The sequence below is a fragment of the Grammomys surdaster genome, unplaced genomic scaffold (assembly GCF_004785775.1).
Source record: "Grammomys surdaster isolate TR1022 unplaced genomic scaffold, NIH_TR_1.0 138, whole genome shotgun sequence".
NCBI classification, from domain to species: domain Eukaryota; kingdom Metazoa; phylum Chordata; class Mammalia; order Rodentia; family Muridae; genus Grammomys; species Grammomys surdaster.
Window position 1 is genome coordinate 7,587,548 of NW_021604596.1, and position 22,286 is coordinate 7,609,833.

The window sequence follows — 22,286 nt, forward strand, 5'->3', positions numbered from 1 at the left end:
ATTTCAGGTCATAATTATTCTACAATTTTCTTGATTTTACCGTTGACTTCTAGGCCACTTCTGTGCTTCACGTCCATGTAGATGCTCTAATTTCCAATTGTTGTCTATTAAAATATTAATTTTAGCATAATAAGTAAATTAAAATGGTATATTGTGCATATTAAAGGCTTGGAGTACCTGTGTGAAGAATGTGTGTAATTTTTGTAATCATTTACTAGTTAGTGTAAATAAGTTGGTATCCAAACAGGTTTTGCCTTTTGTGACTTTGGTGAGGATGAAAAGATCCCGAGGCTACACTGGAGCCCTGGGACACTCATTGCCTCATCACGTGATTTCTGCTTGTCCTTCCAACAGGGGAGGCCAAAACAGTCAGCCTCAAACTTTTGTCATGGTCTAACCTTTATATTAAGAGGTCTTTCTGGAGAAAAGGGATTCAGGCTCTAATCCTAAGAAGCAATAAGTTTACATTTAAAGACAAGAGCCACATGCTTTTCTGCCTCACACAAACAGACACGTTGGACCATTCTGTGTTAATGACACTCAGAAGAGGCATACATTCTCACTGCCAGACACACCCACAGAGTGGCCTTTTGGCAAATACATTTATGGTCAGACGAAAGAATTTGCTTTCTTTTTTAGATAATTAGATTTATTGTTTTCAATAATGGCACCCCATTTGATAAAATAATTTAACTAGCTTGTTCTTTCTCCTCTGTCTTGCCTCTTTATTCACCATGTAGCAACGAATTTAATCAAAAGCCCTCAATAGTTTTCTCATTCTGCTCCTGACACACCACTGTATCTTCACTGCCCGAGTCCTCCATCACTGTGACTGTGGTTTTTTTTTTTAAATCTGATTATAAATATAAAATTTAAGAAAATTATTTTGCATTTAAATAAAATAATATAAGGTGAGCTTGGTGGTCTGACCCTTCATGTAACCCCAACCACTGGGAAGGCTGAGGTGGGGGGTCTGGAGGCCTTGATGGGCCTGGGTCACATCATGAGTTCAAGAACAGCATGGACAAATTAGTGAGACTCTGTTTGAAAATGTAAAAGTGGCAAGAATGGCGGGACACACCTCAGTGTTTTTTTACTGTCTTAGCACACAGAATGCTCTGGATTCAGTACTCATGACCATAGGAGGGGGTGAAACAATATGCAGAACTAGTGTATGTCCTCACAGCCATCCAGTGGATACTCTTGATTAATGTAATCAGTTGTTAGGTTGTAAACAGTTAAGTTGAAGCTCTAAATTGTATTTCCATAAAACATATCACTTACAGAGAAAAACACTAAAGTAAAAAAAAATTACGTTTAATAGAAAGAATGATGAACATTTTTTTAAAAAAGCATTTCTTACCATGGATACATGATGCTACAGATGTCAATTCTGAGACAATATTTATCTAAGAGATCATCATTTGCAAGAAAATGTTCTCAAAATCATGACACTTGGTCAGACTAATTCACTGGCAGATGATGCCTGTGGGTGGTGTGATGAATAGATCAATAAACAACAATTAAATACAGATAAAATCCCATCGTCCACTTCAAGGCCATGTTCTGTTAGAGCTGCTTTTCCATCTGTGTAAATGTAATGTAATTTGGGTGAAGGCAGCTGACCCCAGTGGCTCACATACACGTGAGTTTCAATACCTTTAATATCCCTCATCTATCCAAAATAGATGAGTATAATTAATTTAGTGGTCCCTTTTATCCCTGAGTAAAATGAAAGAGCATGGCGTCTACATTCACTCTTACAGAAAAGAACACCTCATGCCCTCATTAATTTCACTAGAGCACAAAACCTCTCTCATTCTGCAAGCTAATGGTTGGCTTTACACAACACTTTACCGTGGCAGCTAATGAGGTAGCACACTAGCCATGTGCCACTCCTAACCACGGCTGTGTGGCTTCTTGTGAAAAATAGTCTTTTCTCATTGAAATGTCAGTTTGTAGCAAATAGAATTAAAAATGCTCAATATGTCCAAATATTATATTGCTTAGTTTCTTTCTGTACTGGCAACTTGAAAGACCCAGTAGATAGATATAAAGAATATGGTATTTTGTGAATACTATATACTTACTTCAATTGTTCCAACACTAGGTGATTGTAGATTTATTTATCAGACCTTCCCAACAATACAAAATAAACAAAAAGAGTCATTGTCAAGATAATAGAAAAATAAGTGAAAACTGTCATAGTATTTTATTTTGATTTTATTTCTTTTGTACATGACATTTAAATGCTGTGTTGTATTGACAGATCTGGGAAACTTTAGTGGCCGGACGAGAAGTGCAGTCTCGGTGCGGGAAGGCCAGGGGGTTGTTCTGATGTGCTCTCCGCCACCTCATTCTCCAGGTATCGTAACTCCCTTTCTATCTTATAGCTACTCTCATGTGCTGTCTGCCTCACTTCCATGCACTGTGTGTTCATTCTTGTAGACAGGGTGTGACCAGGAACCACCCCAGTTGAAATGTGCATGGTTGACATGATACATATCAGCATTCATGTGTAATTACTGCTCATACATCTTATGTTCCATTGAGTGGGAGGTTGTGCTGGGTATAATTGTTTTCTGCTCATTTTGTTGACTATTGACATTATGCCTGTGTTGACATTGGTGAGAAATATATGGTCCAAAGGGCAAGAAATATGAAAACTTGGAAAACTGTGGTGTCAGAACTGAGTGAGTGACTACTATCGAGTCCCGTGTTTCAGAAGATAGGCTCCATAGGTGTTTGCTTATGGTGTCCTTTGCCATACTAGGGCAACAGTGCTAAGAAAGCTCTACATTTCAAACAAAGGTATAATTAACCTATTTCTGTGCTAGCAACAGTCTTGCTTATCAAACTGTGGGAAAGAGTAATTAAAGAGAGTAATTACCTCATTGTTGTGTGAAGCAGAAAAGTAGACTACGCTACAAATCATTTGTACCCCTTTACCAATTCACCACTAATTTGTTCAAGTCCAGTGGTTGGAAACATGTACCTGTTTATATCTCAGTATACCGTTTCTGGAAAACAATTTGAGAGAGTCTGACATCCATTAATGGGCAGCCAGATGGTGAATTCTCCAAGCCACTGTAAGGAGCCTGGCTTTGACTCTAAATGAGGCCAAATGTTAGTCTGCTCAAGCTGCCAGACCAAAATGCCACAAGCTGGATGGCCTAAACAAAGGGACATTTTCATAGTTCTGACTGGTGGAACCCTAATGTGAGGGTGGCCATGGACAGGGTTTGGTAAGGGCCCCCTCTCTGGTTTGTAGATGACTTTTCTGTGTTTCTACATATTCCATGTGAAAGAGCTCTAGGAAGGACTGAGAGAAAGAGGGTGGGATGGAGCCACCAGCTAGCTACTTATGCTTTCTGTGAGTGTATCTTCTATCTACTTCCTGGCTTGGCCAATGGCTCTTGAGTAACCATGCATACTCCTGTCTGAGCTGCTCCCAGGTCTGTCTCTAGCCACTGAAGCCACATGGCCTACAGTATACATCCTTCATATCTTTCTTCAAACCCCACCCTCTTAGCAGAACTTACCCTAACTTGCCTTGATTGAGTTTTCACTTCACAATCACTCCTTTCATTTTTACCTTTGCATTGTGTTTTCGCCATAAAACTCATCATTTAACACACCATATAGATGTATTTACTTTACAGTGTCATTTTCTGTTATCCTCAGTTATAACATAAATCCCACCAAGAAAGAAATTCTCCATTCTTTGTTACCCACTTGGCTGAGAAGGAGACTGGCACGGAGTTGAGGCACAGAGTTGAAAACAATTAATAAATTAATCCATGCATATATTTAAGGATGGCAAATACAAGTTAATGTTTTAGGCAGAAATTACCATCAGGGACTTGGGCATGATGGCATATAAAAGAACAAAAAGGATCAGGCACATGTCAGGTAAACTTACACAGTTACTTCCCTTTGCCTCAGTGTATTGTAAATAAGGATAACTGAAAAGTAGAAAAAGTGAACTCAAATTCATAGCATTGGTACAAAAGCCACATTAAAACATTTTATATTCTCCCTAAAGCAGTGACTGAGACCTGAAGTGTTAGAGATCACTGTCATTGAGAAATGGGAAATTTGGGGGGAGCCTGAGCATGCTCGCTATAATACATAGAAGAAGTGTACTCAGAACAATTGCTACAGAGACAGGGTAGTGGAAGGGTAGGGCCCAGGCTGGGTCTCTGTCCCATGATTCAGGAGCTCTGACTACTTCAACTGTCTTAGCTTTGATGACATGAAACCAAAGGCTTAACCAGAAAACAACCATAGCTTTGTATGAGATCCACATCTCAAACCCAAATTCCAGTCTCCTCCGAACGGCTATGCAGACCATCACAGAGCATGTTCTCTGCTATGCCTCATTCACATTTGTTTCCTTTATTTCCTTCCTTGTTTTAAATCATAATTTTTGCTGTTTTATTTAAGCAAATTTTGTTACATGACAAAGTATCAGCAGTAAATCTGTACAATTCTTTGTAGATCTCCTACGACACTGCACTTCTCTCATGCTATGAAACTCATCATACTACAATTAATATTCCAATGATAGCACAGTACACAACACTTAGTAGGTCTTCAATGGAAGCATAGGAAATTCCTGAGTAAACCTTTGTTCTAATAGTCAAGCTTTGCAGCATTTTAGAGAGACATCAACTTACTCATATTAGTTGTTTGGAGCCCATATTCATGACAGACACTGGCTTCAATGCTCAACACATTCTAGTACTGTTCTCTCAAGGAAGAATGCCTACTGTGAGTCACCGAGAGGGATATGAAATGGAGAAACACATCAGCTATCAGAGAGGATTCAATGGTTAGAAATATCTCAAAGGTCTATTTGTCATTCCTTTCAAAAGGATGTACAAAGCACATTTTTCTTTGACTTTCAATGAAAACTAAGATGGATTCTTTTGCTAAATTTTCCTTTTACTGCCCAAGAGATGATCATGAAAGCCTATTTGGGAACACGTGAAGAAAGCATCTTACCTAAGTACTTCAGGAGGAAGCAACTGTCTACAGAGAGACTATTAAGTTAATCTTTCCAAACTGATTTTCGTTAAACAAAATTTAACTTCTGTTTGTTCAAACTTTTTCAAAATCAAGTTACTACATCTAGAGAAAATCATCTGTATAAAAATGTACAAAAAGTCCTCTTAACTAGTACCTTTAAAATTAGTTTTAAATTTTAATTAATTATTGTTTCTGGGTTTTAAAAAGAGGATTTTGTTTTTTATTCCAGTCTGTCTCCCTCTGACTCTCTCCCTCTTCCTCTCACCTTTCCTCTCCCCCTCCCCGCTCTCTCTCTGTGTGTGTGTGTGTGTGTGTGTGTGTGTGTGTACCATTCTCCTGATTAGCTTCAAATTGACTAGCCTTAAGTTGACAAGATCATACTGCTGTACCTGACAAAGAGCTAGGATTGGAGGTGTTTGCTGATGCCTTTCTAAAGAGAGCAGTGACTTCTATCTCATCTCAAGTATATTCGGTTTAATTATGTGTAGAAATACTCAAAAGCTTACACTGAAACCTAAAATTCTCAGGAGAAAAAAATGGGAAGCTGTGGAGCCTAGGGATGTGGCTCAGCAGGTAGAAAGCTAACCAAACATCCCTGGGATTCATCAACATTTCTCCATACCAGGAACAAAAGAGTTCAGTCTATAATGAATGTATATTTGAAATGGCCCTCTACAGTTCAGTATTCACACTGTCCTCAGAAATGTGTGTGACTTAGAAATTATCATCCTCATGGTTTCAATAATGAGCCAAGCTTCACAAACATTTTATGAAGGACTACTGTTCACTTATATTCTCATTTAAATATTAAAATTTTCTTTGTTCCTTAGGAATGTATCCATAAAACACTAAAATACATATATAATATTTTGAATACCTTATTTTATATCTACTTTTAATTTAATATATGAAACAATAGCTTTAGATAAAATTCACCCTTATCTCTCCTCAAGTCCAACTCCTCCCTGATCCTCCTTCCCAGTGTAATGTCTTCTTTTTTCCCTCCCTCTGCCCTCCTCCTCTTCTTCACCCTAAGTCTCATTAGTGTTACCCATACACACAGCATCACAGAATCACACAAGAGATTGGCCATACCTCTGAGGAAAACGGCATCTCCCTCCCTCAGCAGCCAATACCCACTGCCAGCTCTCCACCTGATTTATGTGTATTTGTTATTGATGATTTATCTGTTTGTTCATTGCCAAAATAATTTTGAAGATACAAGAAAACTTGGGATACAAGAAAGCTTGTCTGAGACAAGCTCTCTATCATTAGACTCTCCCTCCACTAGCCAGTATTTCTTCTGCCAGGCAGATCTTCTGGGCCTGAGAGTCCTCTTTTTTGAAGGATTGTAATGAATCTATGAGAGTCTTTAGTTTAGGATATGTTTTCTGGAGATTCAAAAAAAATTGTCCTTTATTCAGTTCACCAGTTTCAAGTGCATTCTGGTGTAATAGTGACCAACCATAGAATCCCAAATTCAGCTGTGCAGGCAAGTTGATGGGGCACAACACAGCCTGTTTCTGCAAGGTTACTCTCCACACTTCTATTGTACCTGGATGAGTAGGCTTCCAGCCAGGGATTCTCATCCTTCCTTTGACACTTATTGCTGGCTTTATTTGCTAAATTAGCCCTATTGTACCTATAAAGGGAATAATAAAAGCTATCTCATGGACGGTAGTATTAAGAGGCAGTTTATGTAAGGCAATTAGCCCAGTGCTTAGAGGGAAGTAAGCATTAAATTCAATTTTGTCTTGAAGATCCATCTTCCAGAATCCTCTTTAAGATGCAAATGATTCTGAGAAGGGTGATGGTGTAAATCATTAACTGCTAACGCTAATTAGTAGTTGACATTAAGTTAACAGTAAGGGAATAGGAAGATGAAGAAAATTTGGAAACATGAGTATGGACCTTAGTGATGAGGAGAGAACCACGGACAGAGGAAAAGGGACCCACCTTAAAGCCAGGAAGAACACATCTTGGTCTTTAAGTGACCTCTGTATCGTAGGCTAATTGGAAACCTAAATTGTCTGCTCGCATGCCCACATGCTTAAAGTAATCTATATAGTGTGGACGCAAATCTGCAGGCATCAAAGTAAATTCCATATCTATATAATTATATTATTTCTAACCACTCTCTGTAGGGCCTTCACTCTGACAGAGCTTCTTGGTCATACTTTAGTTGTTTGGTAACTATTTTCTAGTGGTGGAAGGTATTTTACAAATCTGCCTTTTTAACTTTATTAAGTAGAAGCTTTGCAAGGCTCTAAGTGTCATGGTGAGGTATGTGAGTGCTGTCTGCGCATGTTATCAGCAGTGAAACCAGAAGACATTGATTAGATGCAAAAAGATTCTTAAAACTATATTTCAGGTAGAGCAAATTTTTTAAATGGTCAATTAAGTTGTCATTATGGCATAACTATGATTATTTTTCCTCTAAAAATTACGGTTGCAGGGAGGACGTAAATTGTGATATGTGGCTTCAAAAAATTCTTTGAAGCTTTACCTAAAATCAGCTATCTCCCAGTATGAAAACGAAAAGTCAGTATTTTATATCTATGCTATATATTTGATTTCATTTTTATCCATGCATTATACTTTTGCTATGAATAGATTTGTGTTATTAAGAGAGACACTGAAGTCCAGAGATCAGTGCTCTCAGTCCCACAGCTGATGAGTAGAAACTCAGATGCATACCTATGTGACTGTACCACAGGCGTCTTTCTACATATCCCAATTGTGAAATTATATAACGTCTGATGCTAAGCAAACAGAGGCCACTGATGACGCATGTTTCTGAAATGACTTGGATACGGTATGTCATCATTTAATTTGATTGACAACTAAACATTCACCCCTATATATGTTATTTACTTATTGACTTACTTACTATTTTGTTGTTAATATTTCTCTAAGAAATAAAAGATAATACAAATTTTTTACTTTTCACTTACCCAGAAAAAGATTGTTTCAACCCAAGCCACAAGAACTGTATAAGTGTTTATTCCAGGAGCTGAAGAATTGTTTGTACAAGCTTGGGAACCATCAAGAGATACATTTGACATACTTTTAAAATCTTCGGTGCCTTTTAAACTCCATCACTGTATTGTTCTTGCCATGCCCCTGCTGTTGGGTGATATCTATTGTTGATGTTGCTGGAGATGAAAGCTTGGGGCTTTTGCAGTCCTAGGCATTTGATGGCACCTGACACAGTTTGTTCATAGAAAACCAAATATCAGCAAGTAAACACAACAGAACTTCCTTTAAAACCATTTAGGCACAGTGGAAGGGGCAACTAGGTTACATAGCCCTCTGATTTACATATTTGATATAAAATTTTAACACTAATTATTTTGATCATTTAATTGAATTTGACAACATATTCATAACTACCTAATATCCTTTTTGTATCCACCGTTTTGAAATAATCTATGTGATGATGTAGAGAAAAAGGAGCCAGAGAACATAGCAACTCTGTTTAGTATCTCACACTTGCTCAGTGTTTGTGCTGTACTGACACATCTCCACTTTAGATTGGGCAGCCAACCAATCAAATTATAATGAAGCTGACTTTCAATAATGAGCTTTTAAATATACAACTCTGATTTCTGTAAATGTTTATACTCCTGTATTCTGATACAAGTGAGGCATATTCTTACCTTCTCTGACTCTAAAGGGAAATATGACATGAAGAAAAACAAAACACAGAATCAGGAATTCAAACGTCGATCTGAACTGAAGTGTTTGCTTCAGCTTTGTTTAGTAGGAAAGATTAAACCTTTGCCTCTGGGTCTCGTGACATAGCTGAGTGGGTAAAGTTACTTGCCACCAAGTACTAGGATCTGAATTTGATCCCCAGAATCCACACTTGGAAAGAGAACAGACTCATGCACCTCGTCCTCTGACCTCCATTTGTACATCGTGGCATGTTTACACACATGTGTGTATACACACATACACGCAAAAAATTAGATAGTTGAAAAAATATTTTTAGAACCTTGCTCACTTTCTGGTCTTAAAAACATAGAGCTAGTAACTCTCATTCATGCCGTACTTGAAATAGAATATTGGTGGGGATGAACAGAGGGCTCAGTGGCTACAAGCATGTGTGGCTATTTCTGAGGACACGGGTTCTGCTACAACACCTGCACTGTGTGTGGCTTACATCTGTCTAAATCTCCAGGTCCTCGGAGAATCTATCTCCCTCTTGTGTGTTGCGTGTGCTGCACATTCACTTACTGCATACATGCAGACAAAAGAGACACACCCATAAAATAAATCATTTAAAATAAAATAAGTTATTTTCCTCAAGCCTCCTCTAAGGTAGCTACTACAGCAAATCTTTAACAAGAAGGAAAGGATGTTGATCAGAAAAGAAAGAAAAACAAATGAGAGCAAACCACAGGGCTCCTGCTCTAAGTGAGGTTTGATCAGCACTACAACTAATGAACTCTGCAATGCCAGCAACCCATTGCTATATACTTTCATCTCTCTCTTAGCGCCATTATTACTTCATCCTTTGTTGTATTTGTTCACCAAGCTTGGGAGACCGCTTTGAGATTAGATTTGTCCCTATGAGAGGCAGCCAACTTTTCCATAAATGGCTGACTGTTAAATATATTTGGCCTGTTGTGCATCATAGCATCTCTTTCATAAACTCACAATTTTGGAACATGAAATAGCCATAGGCAATATGAAAGTGAGTGAAGCCGTGCCTTTTAAAACATAGCAATCTGAACCCCAGCAATTGAATATAGAGCTTCACTCATCCTTCAAGTATTCTCCCAACTCAGTAAGAAGCTAAGCAGCAGATACACTCCTGCCTGTACCTAACCTTATAGCTGGATGAAGTAACACACCTATAAACCCACAACTCAGAAGCTGAGGCAGGAGGATCAGTATGACCTCAAGATAAGTATGGGATATACAAGGGATTCTTGACTCCTCAGCCCCCACCCCTTTCCCCAAGCAGTAAAGCCATCCAAATTAAAGATCCAAAACTCCAATGGTATTTCCTGGGCCTTGATTATTAAGGGGGTCTTTTGATAATCTATCTTTTCTTCCTAATTCTTCATGACTCTACTAAGATTTTATAGTATATATGTGTGTGTGTGTGTGTGTGTGTGTGTGTGTGTGTACACACATATATATATATGTTGGCATAGGGCAGAGAATAAACAATGTATGTACATTATTTAACATACTTTGGCTGTAAATGACAGAAAATAGGGCAAACATTGCTAGACACTGCACAGAAGGAAGAATCAGCAAAGGGGTGGGCATGCTCTATTTTTAAACATGATGAGTGTCATAGAATGCTGATGCATCCTGTGAAAAGTGTTTGGGACCTAGTTTGCGAATGTAAGTGGGAGGTTCGGAGAAGGAAGTATGGACATCCCCAGTGGGGAGAAGACAGTGGTAATGCCAGCAGAGACAAGGAGCTGTAATCATATCTTTTTAATCAATATCTGTTGAAACTTGACCTAGAGTTTAATGTCCAGACTTGAAATACTGTGCCAGCTTTTAACTTTTGCGCTCTGGGATCAGAAAGATTAAACTTCACTAATTATCTGTAGTATAAACTTGGAACACAAAATATGTTCTTATTGTAATTCTTCCTTTTCAGAATTTTGCAAGTCTATGGGCACTGGAGTGATTTGACTAGGCTTTATATATATTTATTCACTTAACATTCCGGTGACAGTCCCCTCCCCCCTCTCCTCCCAGTTCCACTCTTACAAATCTCTCCCATAATTACCCCTCTTCTTCTCCTTATCTCAACTTCCCCTAGCCCTTTCTACAAGTAGCAAAGGAAATCAAACTAAAGATCTGAAAACCCCATGTTATTTCCTGGGGATTACTATACAACAGCATATATTATATATTATATGTGCTGCTGTGTGGTAAATGCTGTACTGATGATTATGGTACTCCCTCCTCACTTCGTCTTTTTAGAGTCAACTAGGTGCAAAGGTCTCTTCCCAACAGTGAACTGTTCCATTATGAACAATAGCTTAGGGGCCTGCATTATGTATGGTAGTCTGAAGATCCTACAAAGACTCTCCTCTTGAGTACAGCCTGCTACCTTCTTTGATATGTGTCAGTCAAGCAGGATGCTGCAGGTTTCTAACTGGTGAACAGTGCCAAGTCTTTCTGTGTTCCTTGTATCCATCCAAGTTTGTTAACTCTGTCAGGAGGAGCTAGTAAACACTCAGTGAATGCATGCATTACTCTTCAAGATCTAATTGATAAGGTCTGAGAAACTCATCTTTTTTTTTTTGTTGTTGTTGTTTTCTTTTTTTTGCATAAAATTATATATATATATATATATATTAATTTCTTTTTTTGAGCATGAAATGCTTTTTTATGGCATGTTTTACAAGGGGAGGGGGTAAGAGGGTCTTAAACAGCTTACTCTGCATTTTTATTTAAAATGCTCATTGATATTTATTATTGCATTTTCATGAAAAGGAATATTACAGTAGAGCTGTTTAATCACTTAATATGAATCTTCCTATAGGTAAATAGAAAGAAGGATAATCATTCATAGTTAGATTTTAATTACTGCCATTCAAATAAAAAATTAATATTTGAGACATTATTTTTCTGCTTTACATGTGAAATGTTAATCACTTTGAATTAACTTTAATGAACATGGTTTATATGATAAAGAATCAACTATTTTAAGCACACTTTCAGAAAAATAGTACATTCCTGTGCTCCTAGCCATGATCACTACTCTGGCAGATTTCTTGCCACAGTAAGCACTCACCACACCTTTCTAATCACATTCCTACCAAAGTACCTCCCTGATTCATCTTCTTTTTTTCAATTTTTACTCAATTTACACCCTGAGCGAAGCCCCCATCCTTCCTCTCCTCTCAGTTCCACCCTCATACACCTCCCCCATTCACACATTTTCTTTTTCTGAGATAAAGGGGACCCTCCGCCTCCCAAGGGTACCAACCCATACTTGTAGATGAAGTTGCAGCAAGACTAAGTGCATCCCTTCCCACTGAGGCCATACAAGGCAGTCCAGCTATCGGAAATGGATCCAAAGACAGGCAATAGGGTCAGAGTCAGCCCCAGCTCTAATTGTTAGAGGACTCACATGAAGAACAAGCTACACATCTGGTACATCTGTGTAGGGGGCATAGATCCAGTCCCTACATGCTCTGTGGTTGGTATTTCGTTCTCTGTGAGCTCCCATGGACCAGGTTAGTTTACTCTGTAGGTCTTCTTGTGGTGTCCTTGATCCCTCTGCTTCCCTCTGAAGGCTCCCTGAGCTCTGCATATTATTAGGCCTTGCGTCTCTGCATCTGTTTCCATTACCTGCTGGATGAAGCCTCTCAGAAGACAGTTATACTGTGCTGCTGTCTTCAAGCATAGCAGAGTATCATTAATTGTGTCATGGATTCTAGACCAGTCAGGGATTGTGAAAAGTCCACTCCCTGGACACATACATATAGGAATAGAATTAATTAAAGAAGAAACAATATTTATAAAATTATTCTCACATGAAAAACTGAACATATGTATGGAACTATTGAGTCAGCAGAACACATAAAACAAATCTTTGTATTATTTTATCCTTCATACAAAAATGTTGGGAGGAAAGATGAATAATTTTTTTCTAAGTTAGTTCTGTATCAGTCCTAATTTAATTTGTGAATTTAGCCATCAATTTAATTTTTAGAAACATATTGTTAAATAGAATTTTGGGATAGGATAGTCCAACCTCTGTGTCTGACCAGGATTAGATCATATTGCAGAGGAGGGTTGTGGTCTCATGCTCCCTCCATGGAGGTGGGCTAGGGCAGTGGTAGAAGTATGATTTTGTTCTGCACTACAAAAGGGCACTGCACTAACAAGCAATGAAACTTAGTGCCCTCAGACAAGAGGATCTGTCACCAGAACCGTTTTTCCCTTGAGGAGAAAGAAAGTCTGGAGAGAGAAAACTGCTTGACCTCCCCCAATTAACACACCACAGTTGCAGGCATAATGGCCTACAGTGACAGGCCTATATTGCCAAATGCACAAAATGTGTGTTTGTGTTCCCAGGTTGGCTGGCATTCAAGATATGTCAGCAAGGATCACTCTGGGTGCCATTTCATCACCACCAAACCAGCCGTAAGAGGAAGACAGAAGGGGAAGCCAAAAGGGGAAACTATGGTCTATATTTCTAGTGGACTAGAGAATATTGCTGGTCCCTGAGGATACACACTCCTTCCTTCTGAGCCTTTTTGCAGCTATAGTCTTAGCTTGATAGGCAAGTCATGGAGGTGAGGAAGAAGTGATATAGCAGCCTTGCTCCTCTAGTGGACATCCACTGCCTTGGGTATCACAGGCATTAGAGTGGAGGTTAATGAATTTTCTGCACCAGTCCTGACCTGAGAGCACACAGCACTGACTGTAGATGCTTTTGCTTATGCTACACACAGCATCACATTTCCACATCCTTCCACTCAATGTAAGGAACTGAAGGTTCTCAACAACTTATTCTGAAAGATAAGGGTTGCCTTGTTGATCTGGGATAGTATTTATATAACACACAAAATGTTATAGCTTCAAATGGGATATTGAATATTTCCAGAAGAATGAGATCCCAAAATTAAATTAACAAAGTATTTTCATTCCCATGATCTGTGGAAATATTTATTGTTTCCATATCTATCATCACATCAGGCAACTCTTTCCCTATGCCCAAGAGAGTATTTGAATGTTCCAGATGTGTCTTGGGTTCTGGTTAACATGTGATTTCTATGCTTTAAAGAAACAACTATTAAAAATTAATTTAATCAACTCTCAGTTTCTATCTGTTGAAGTAGAGATGAACTGTCATTTTTATTACAAGTAACATTGAGTGGTTACCTAAATATGTAGCACACAATTAGTTCATAATATATTTATGAGTTCTAGAAAGCATATAAACCTGTAACTATAAAACTGGAGGTGTCAGAGCTTCAGGATTAACATTGATCTGAGGTTCATGATCAGAAGTGGAAGAGATCTTTGTTATTTTAAAGCAAGAACCACAGTGAGGTGGGGTCATTAACTCAATACCACCTAAATCAAGATAACCATGAGACTTTTGTCACTATGTAGATTTACTGTAGTTTAAGAATCTTCTAAGAGATACTGTAAATAATAACCTAATTCCACCTAGTGAATTCTCACTAGATGCCAAGGATTGGGCATCTTTAAGGTCATCTTTGTTTAGCACCTAGCAAGGAAGAAGTATACCTATAAGCTCAAGACAAATAATGAAGATGGAGAATCTGTAAATCCACCAAAGCTGCAAAGTGAATGTGGGGGAAGACTTGAGCTGAAAAGAAAATTAAAACCAGAAAGCTTTACAATAATGTAGTTGTCAGCCTTGTATCTAAATTTGTATCCCTGTGCTTTCACCTGTAGCTTTTGTAGTGTAAACCTTGTCCCTCCCCTGAAAGTTATCCCTGATTGATTAACAAAGATGCCTACAGTTTGGCCCAGGAAGAAGAGAATGGGTGGAGCACAGGTGGTTCCTGGGCCTGAGGTCTCATTAGGAGACCACAAGAAAACAGAGGGAGAAGGAAGAAACGCACCATGGAGTAGGTGGATCAGGAGCACATGGCCATGAGGGCTGGCCTGATGGGGTAGGCGTGGCCCAGGCAGAACATGGCAAGTGATATCTTGGAGATCACCACATGGAAGTAGACAAATAGCAAAGAGAGTTGATACTTGCCCAGCTATAGTGTTTTGAAGCTTGTTATAAATCTAAAGATTTCTGTCTTTTATGTGAGAACTATATGGTCTAAAGTGGGATAGAAACCCCTAATAGATATTTAAAGATAGCAAGGGAGCATAACAACCTCCAGAATTATAATTACCACAACATTCACCTACTTTAAATCATGATTTGATCTATTCTTTTTGTTTTTGGAGGCTTACTAGTCTACACTTAATAGAAATAATTTTCCATGAATCTAATTTTTTGTAGAGCATTTTCCAAATTCTAAAAAATTCAAAGACATGTGGGCACTCCTAGGTCATGCCTACCCTTTAACTTGGTGAATAAGAAATCTGAAACTATCTCAAAGAAACTAATATTTATGTGCTTGCTTAGCTCAGACCCCAAGCACTCATAAAACCCGTTCCTCCATACTTATTGTGTAGACTCTGTATTTGCAGTAGTCACACTCCCTTGAGTGGATTTGTATGGGTTTTATTTTAATACTAAATTCTAGGAATACAAACATCATTATCTTAAAAGAAAAAATCTCAACCTAAAATGATTGAATAAAAAGTAATAAGTTACATGAATTGCAGACTTCATGTTATTTACTAGTATATGTGTATACAAAGCAAATTATTTATACAAAATCAAATAACTGAAGAGCTGGTATAACTAAAGTTTTGTTTACATATGATGAATATGTATATTATGGGGAAAATTGACAACCCAATAATTTCTATACTATACCTTTCTGTGTATCTGTATATTTAAAATATTGCAGTTATTTTGATAATAGAAAAGATAAGACCTTGACAGATTATTCAAACAATGACATATTATATTTGTTAATTCACAGAATGAGTAATGTTTCTCACACTTCTAAGCTGTAAATGTGATTGAGTTCTAATTCAGATTCAATTCAGTATACTCCACTGAATGCCTGTCTGTCCTAAAAAATAAAATGAGGTCAGGCATGTCAAACATTCCTATAATTCTTATACTATGAAGGCAGAGGCAGGAGGATAATTGTAAGTACCAGGCAAGCCAATGCTACACAAGGGGCCTGTGTTTCACAAAGAAATGAAATGAAAACTAAAATAAAGTCAGTTATTGTTGCTCTGCCACCCTCTACATTTACATGGACATGTGGGTACACACACACACACACACACAAAATAAATATAATAATTATCTAGACATATTAATATATGGCTTTAATTCTAACACTTGGGAGGACAGAAGATTGTTGTGTGTTAAAGGTTAATAATAGCCTGGACTATCGAACCAGTCTCTGTCTCAAATGCATGCATAATACATACATACATACATGCATACATACATACATACATACACACATACACTTATACATGCATGCATGCATACATACATGCATGCATGCATACATACATACACACACTTATACATGCATGCATACATACATACATGCACACATACATACATACATACATACATACATACACCATATTTAAAATATTCACAAAATAACAGTTAATAACTAAATTAGTGAGTCCTAGATCACTCTAGATAAGTAACTTGATAGCAAAGATGATCCCTGACTCCAGTATCACTAGAAATGTCTAAAACTTGTTTCAGCTGCCAAAACTGGGATAAGGAAAGAAAGAAAAGTCCTTCATAACTAGCAATTAGAGATGTTGCTAAAATTCCTCCAATGGATGGGACAGTATGTGGCTCCCGTGGCATCTGAGCTGAGATAGAAAAAAAATGATCGAGAGGACAAGAACTTGCTACAATAGGGTGATACCAGATGTTAACACCAAAGCAATGTGTTTTTTTTTCTTTTCAGATTCTTTATATTTTCATAATGTTGGAGGCTATCCAATGTAAGAGATACAGACACAGAATATATGAATGAAATGTTATTTTGCAGAAGTAAAATTGGAAGCAAATGGAGTGGGACATGGGCAAAGCATGCTATGGGATTTTAAAATTATTAGATGTGAATGGCTCTATGCAGACCTGCACCCTGATGTTCTTATAAAGATACCAGCTCATGATCCAAGCAGAAAGTGTGTACTTAGGCAAAATTATGCTTGGCCCCTGCATGAGTGCTGTCCCCTTAATCACTCTCCATGCTTGAGTTTTCTCTTCCACAGGTGCAGTCATTGATAGGAAGTGTGGTTTATGGGCAATGACTTACTCTCACATGAAGCTCAGCTTCCATGCTGTGTTCTAAAATTGAGTCCATCCCCCTGCACAACTGACAAGTTCATTACAGAGTTCATAAAATCAGTGCTGTGTTGCCACTCCTCAATAGCAAAAGTGGTCAGCTAAAAAATGGCTGTTGATGTTTTTATTAACCCAGATATGTTTAGACATCCTTTTGAAAGTGCCTAGTTATAATGAAAGAAAAAGTTAAGACTGTGTTAAGAATCTTAATGCAGGCAGAAATAACCCAAAGGGCACCTGTCCTGAAGTGATGGTCTGACAGCAAAGGGAAGCTTGACAAAAAGGGTATGGCATGGTTTATTTCATTTTTTTAAGAATAATCATGGCAAAGATCTGAGCTGAATTAAAAAGAAAAGGGGTGGACTTGGGACTGTGAGTGCAACATGCTTTATCTCATTACTGAAAATTATGGTGTTATTTATTCTTCCATTTTCAACAGTTACAGAAGCAGCTAATAATGATATCATCATGTGCCCATAAATACTAATTGCTCTGTGTCAATCTAATTAGACCCACACAGCTCAGCCAACTGGCAGGAATGCTAGCCTCAGTTCAGTTTCCAAGTCCTTCCCACAGCAGTCTGCATAAATAGGAGGTCTTCACATTGTTCAGAAAAGTCTTCCAGATAAATACTGAAATTGTTATATGTATCATCTTAAATCTTTACCTAGTACAACAGTTTTCAAAAGAATTATTTTTTGACACAAAGGAGTAAACATTTCAGTATCTGCACTTTCTTTTTATCCATCAATAGTTCTGAGTTATACATCAGCCATTTTTCATAATTCTGAGGAGCATGGAGATAAACAACATATCTAAAGTACATAAGGTTCTACACAGAGATAGTGGAGGGGGAGAAGAGAGAGAGGAAAGAGGAAAAGAGGAAGGAAGAGGGAAAGAATGGAACTGGCTTAAAATTGAGGGAGAACCTTAGAACAGGGTTCTAAGAGGAATTACTCAATGGGCAATGTGGGGAGTGTTGAGGATAAAGGAGGAGGAGGATAATCAAGGGCTAAGGATGAAGGGGAACCATACTTTCAGCAATGAGCATGAAGGAGAATCATCTGGAAAGAATGGAAGACAGGGGAGATGAGGATAAAGTTGCAGACCTAGTCAGTGACAAGCTCAGGGACCTTCTTAAAGGATTTCTGTGACTCCCATCTATTAGCAAGAAATGAATCATACCACAAGCATACAACAAGAGGCTGTCTAATTTCCCTCTAAATAAACAATAGGATAGGCTCTTAAGATAGGATTCGAAAGCTGCTTGGTAGACAGTACAGTAACAGAGAAGCCAGGGCATCTGATAGCATCTCCAGTATCTTCAGTAGTTAAATGAAACCCTCTATAATGTTGCAGAAAAATAAATCAGTTAAAACAAATTTATTTCTCAAATGTTTGCCCCAATTTCACTGTGTACATATGGCTGAGCTGCTGGAGATGAAGTCCGAATCAGCTTGGAAAAGGTTTTGGGTCCACTCAGAGCTGAGAATTTTAGATACCTGGACAAGAGTAAGTGGTGAGCAAAGTGGATGGAGTAATTTATTCCATGTCTAAATGTAATTGTTTTTACAAAATAAAATTGAAGAGGAATATTTCCAACCTTTCTTGGAAACCTGAGAGAAATTGACACTGTCGTAAGCAAAGTAGGAAACAAGCAAATGATACCTCTACTGAGTTTCAGGGAACGTGTTCATTACAAACTGAAGTGTCCCCAAAGCGTCCTTTTCTAAAATGGTCCCTGTGATCATCTGTAGTCTAGACACTTAACTGAAGAGGTCTGGGGAGAACGCAGTCTAATGCTGTGAAACAGTAGGACAGAGTAACAAAAATGACACAGACAACCCAGGAAGGAAAAACCCCAATGGCTTCAAAGAACCGCTGGCTAATATAAAAAGAGAGGACCAGAAGATTCTTCTTCAAAATGCAGGAATATGAAGTTTGGAGAATTTTAAAAGTGTTGGAATGCAGGGAGTTATTAGTTAATATAATTGATGTGTGTGTACATTGTATACATGTATGAAATTCTCCAAGAAAACAAACATATTCAAAAAGAAACAAGCTGGATGTGGTGGAACATGCCTTTAATTCCAGCACTCAGGAGGCAGAAGTAGTCTTTCTTGTAGTTTGAGGCCAGCCTGGTCTACAAAGTAGGTTATATGCCAGTCAGAGATACACAGTGAGACCCCTTTTAAATAATAAAAAGAAATAGTTACAATATTTTTAGATCTATTTTTGTATTTATTTATGTCTTTGTGCTATGCTGTGTGTGTGTGTGTGTGTGTGTGTGTGTGTAGATATGTGTGTGTGTCTTTGTGTGGATGTGTGTGTGTTTGTGTGTGTGTGCGTGTGTTTGTGTGGATATGCGTGTATATACATTCATGCAAGAGAAGCAAGTGTTCTTAGCCTCTGAGCTCTCTTCACACATATCCTACACTAGGTCTTAAATTGTATGTACAAAATGTTCCCATAAGGGTTGCTTGTGGTCATTGGCAGGGGAACATTGAAAAAGAGGTAAGCTTCTCTTTTCTTGTTTGATGATTTGTTATTTTAATTCTCCATAATCTCTCTCATTTCTTTCCTTTTTTCTTTTTTGCATCAAGACTAGCACATGGTTATATTATTTCAGTATGAAAGCAAATATCTCTTATACATATAATGTATTATTTAATAATAGACTGTACTTTATGAACTGAATTTAAGCAATTAAATTGGATTTTACCTGTACAGAGCCCACATGCATGTGGAAGTCAGCGGATATTTGACCATGTGGATCCCAGAAGTTCAGTGTGGATTTTTGTAATAGGCACCTTCGTCTGCTGAGTCACCTCACTAGCCACAAAATCTCATTTGCAAGGTGATTTCTAGGTTGATTCTGTACAATTGGAAAACAGCATAAGTTTTTTTTTCTTTTGTAAAATGCCTCTGTTGCATTCCAGAATTCATGGTTAGCACAATTTCAAAAATTTCCTACCAAGGGTCATTGTGATAATTTCACAGATGAAGAACAGGGCAGGCCAGATAATTTGCTCAAAGCCACACTAGTGCCATGTGATGGTACCAAGGTTCTAACATGTGGTTGCATTGGTCTGAAACCATGTTCTCTTTTGTCCCTTTAATGTCATATTGAGCTGAGGACCTGATAAACACCTTTGTAACTAAATGTTGCCCACTGGGCAACCATCTCCTGTGTGTTAAGCTTTCCCTTCCACTATAAATAAAGAATACGTTCTCAAATTAAAAAGTAGATCTGTCCTCTTTCTCCACGTGTTCTCTTACGTAATAGATCTGGATCATTCCTGAACTGTACCTCAGCAGTTTATGGGACCCCTGTCCCTGGAAGCCATCCTTATAAAGAAAAATTGCTCCTTTTCATCTCTAAAGGTCTGCTCCTAAGTCAGTGGTCTTAAAATGCACAGTGGTCTCTATCACACAATGTTTTCCTATTTTTGAAACTGTAGGATTCCCTCCTTGGAAACCAGAAAATTTTATATTTTTGTATCACTTATTATAGTTCAATGTAATCTTGTAATTTTATAAAGAGACCACTGAGTCAATCTCTAGAATTATTGAAGAGACAATAAGGTAGGTACACTCACTGAAGAATTAAATAACTGTAGAGCCAACATTGACGAGGACATACAGAGGGTGTCTGAACAGTCAGCACCCACTAAAGAGTCTGACATGTTTAGACTTTAAGAGTAAACATCCTAGAGATGAATACATGTTAAAGATATTCCTGTGTGGAAGTTTCCAAAGTGAGGGGCTGAGGAGATTATTAATACTCTGGAAGAGCACCCAAGTTCATGTCCCAGTAACTTACAACTTTCTGTAACTCTAGCATCTGCACACATATGCAGGTAACACACAAATATATATATGCACACACACACAAACACATGTACACATGCATATACACAGACACACATGCACACAACACACAAACACGCATGTGCATGCATGCATACTCACACATTTTTGTTAAGTAATAAATATATTTTATTTATATAATATAAATGTGTTTATAATTAGATATTTTTATATTACATAAATATAAATAAAACTAAAACAAATAGAGTAATGAAATCAGCCAAAATTCTTTTTGCCCCTCTTCCTCTCACAGCCAGAACAATTCCTCTTCCATTTGCCTTCAAATGAAAAAGATATCCCAAGGATACCCACCAACCATGGCCTAAGGAGATACAATAAGACTGTGCATAAGCCCTGATATCATGGTTGTGGCAAACCAGCAGGAGGGAAAGGGGTCCTGAGTACAGGCAAAATAGTCAGAGGCACACCCATTCCCATTATTGAGAGTCTCACAAGAACATTGAGCTACAGAAACATACCATATGCAAAGGACCTAGTTGAGACCATACAGGGTGTGTGTTTGTTGCTTCACTCTCTGTGAGCCCCTATCAGCTAAGTTTAGTTGGTTCTGGGGGGCACATTTACATGGTGTCCTTGACTCTTCTGGCTCCTATAATTCTTCCTCACCCTCTCCTTCAGAGTTCCCCTCGCTTTGCCTAGTGTTTGGCAGCTGGAAGATGCCTCTATGATGACAACTGTGCTAGGCACTGATGTATGAATATTGAAGAATATCATTAGGAATCATATCATTGACTCTTTTTTTCTTTAACTTTTTGCCATTCCTGTTTGGTTCTTTTCTGTGTTTCTGGGTTGTCTTGCCTCTGATTTCTAGACAGTGTCAGGCGTGATCCCTCTCCTGGTGTGGGCCTCAAATTGTCATAGGTTGGACACCCCCACAAGTCCTGTGCCACCATTGCCCCAGTGTATCTTGCAAGCGGGGCAGATAGGTCAGAGGTTTTGTTGTTGATCTGATGGCCCAGACCCCATGTCTGATAATAGAAGATGGCCAGTTCAGGCTCTGTATCCCTCATTACTAGGAGACTTCACTAGTCTCATAGATTCCCCTTCACTAGGTTTCTAGGTCATCCCCCAATACCCCTCAATTCCAGGAGTCTTTCCCAGTATCCCAGTCTTTATTCTCTCCCTCCCTTTCCCTCCCCCCTCCCTTTCCCCCTCCCTTTCCCTCTCTCCTCCCTCTCCCCTCTCCCCTGTCCCCTCTCCCTCTCTCTCCACCTCTGCCTGATCCCCTACTTGCTCTCAGTACACTGGCAAAATCTATTTCCCTTTCACAGGCAGATCGATGCACCACCCCACCTTGAGCCCTCCTTGTTACTTTCATCCTGGGTCTATGGATTGTAGCACGATTGTCCTTTATTTAAAAGTATTTTCCATTTTTAAGTGACTACATACCATGTTTTGTCTTTTTGGCTCTGAGTTAGATCACTCAGGATGATTTTTTTTT

At 38.3% G+C, this 22,286-nt stretch overlaps 1 protein-coding gene across 2 annotated transcripts in view; it reads left to right on the forward strand.

Moving 5' to 3' along the window:
- Positions 1-22,286, forward strand: part of Cntn5 (contactin 5) — a 1,025,091-nt gene that overhangs the window by 675,634 nt on the left and 327,171 nt on the right. Inside the window, exon 7 of one of the 2 annotated variants that reach the window (XM_028763352.1) lies at positions 2,270-2,365. The exons of the other annotated variant lie outside the window; for it this stretch is intronic. Coding sequence (XP_028619185.1) covers positions 2,270-2,365 — 96 coding nt within the window. The remainder of the gene's footprint in view (positions 1-2,269; positions 2,366-22,286) is intronic. 2 annotated transcript variants of the gene reach the window in all.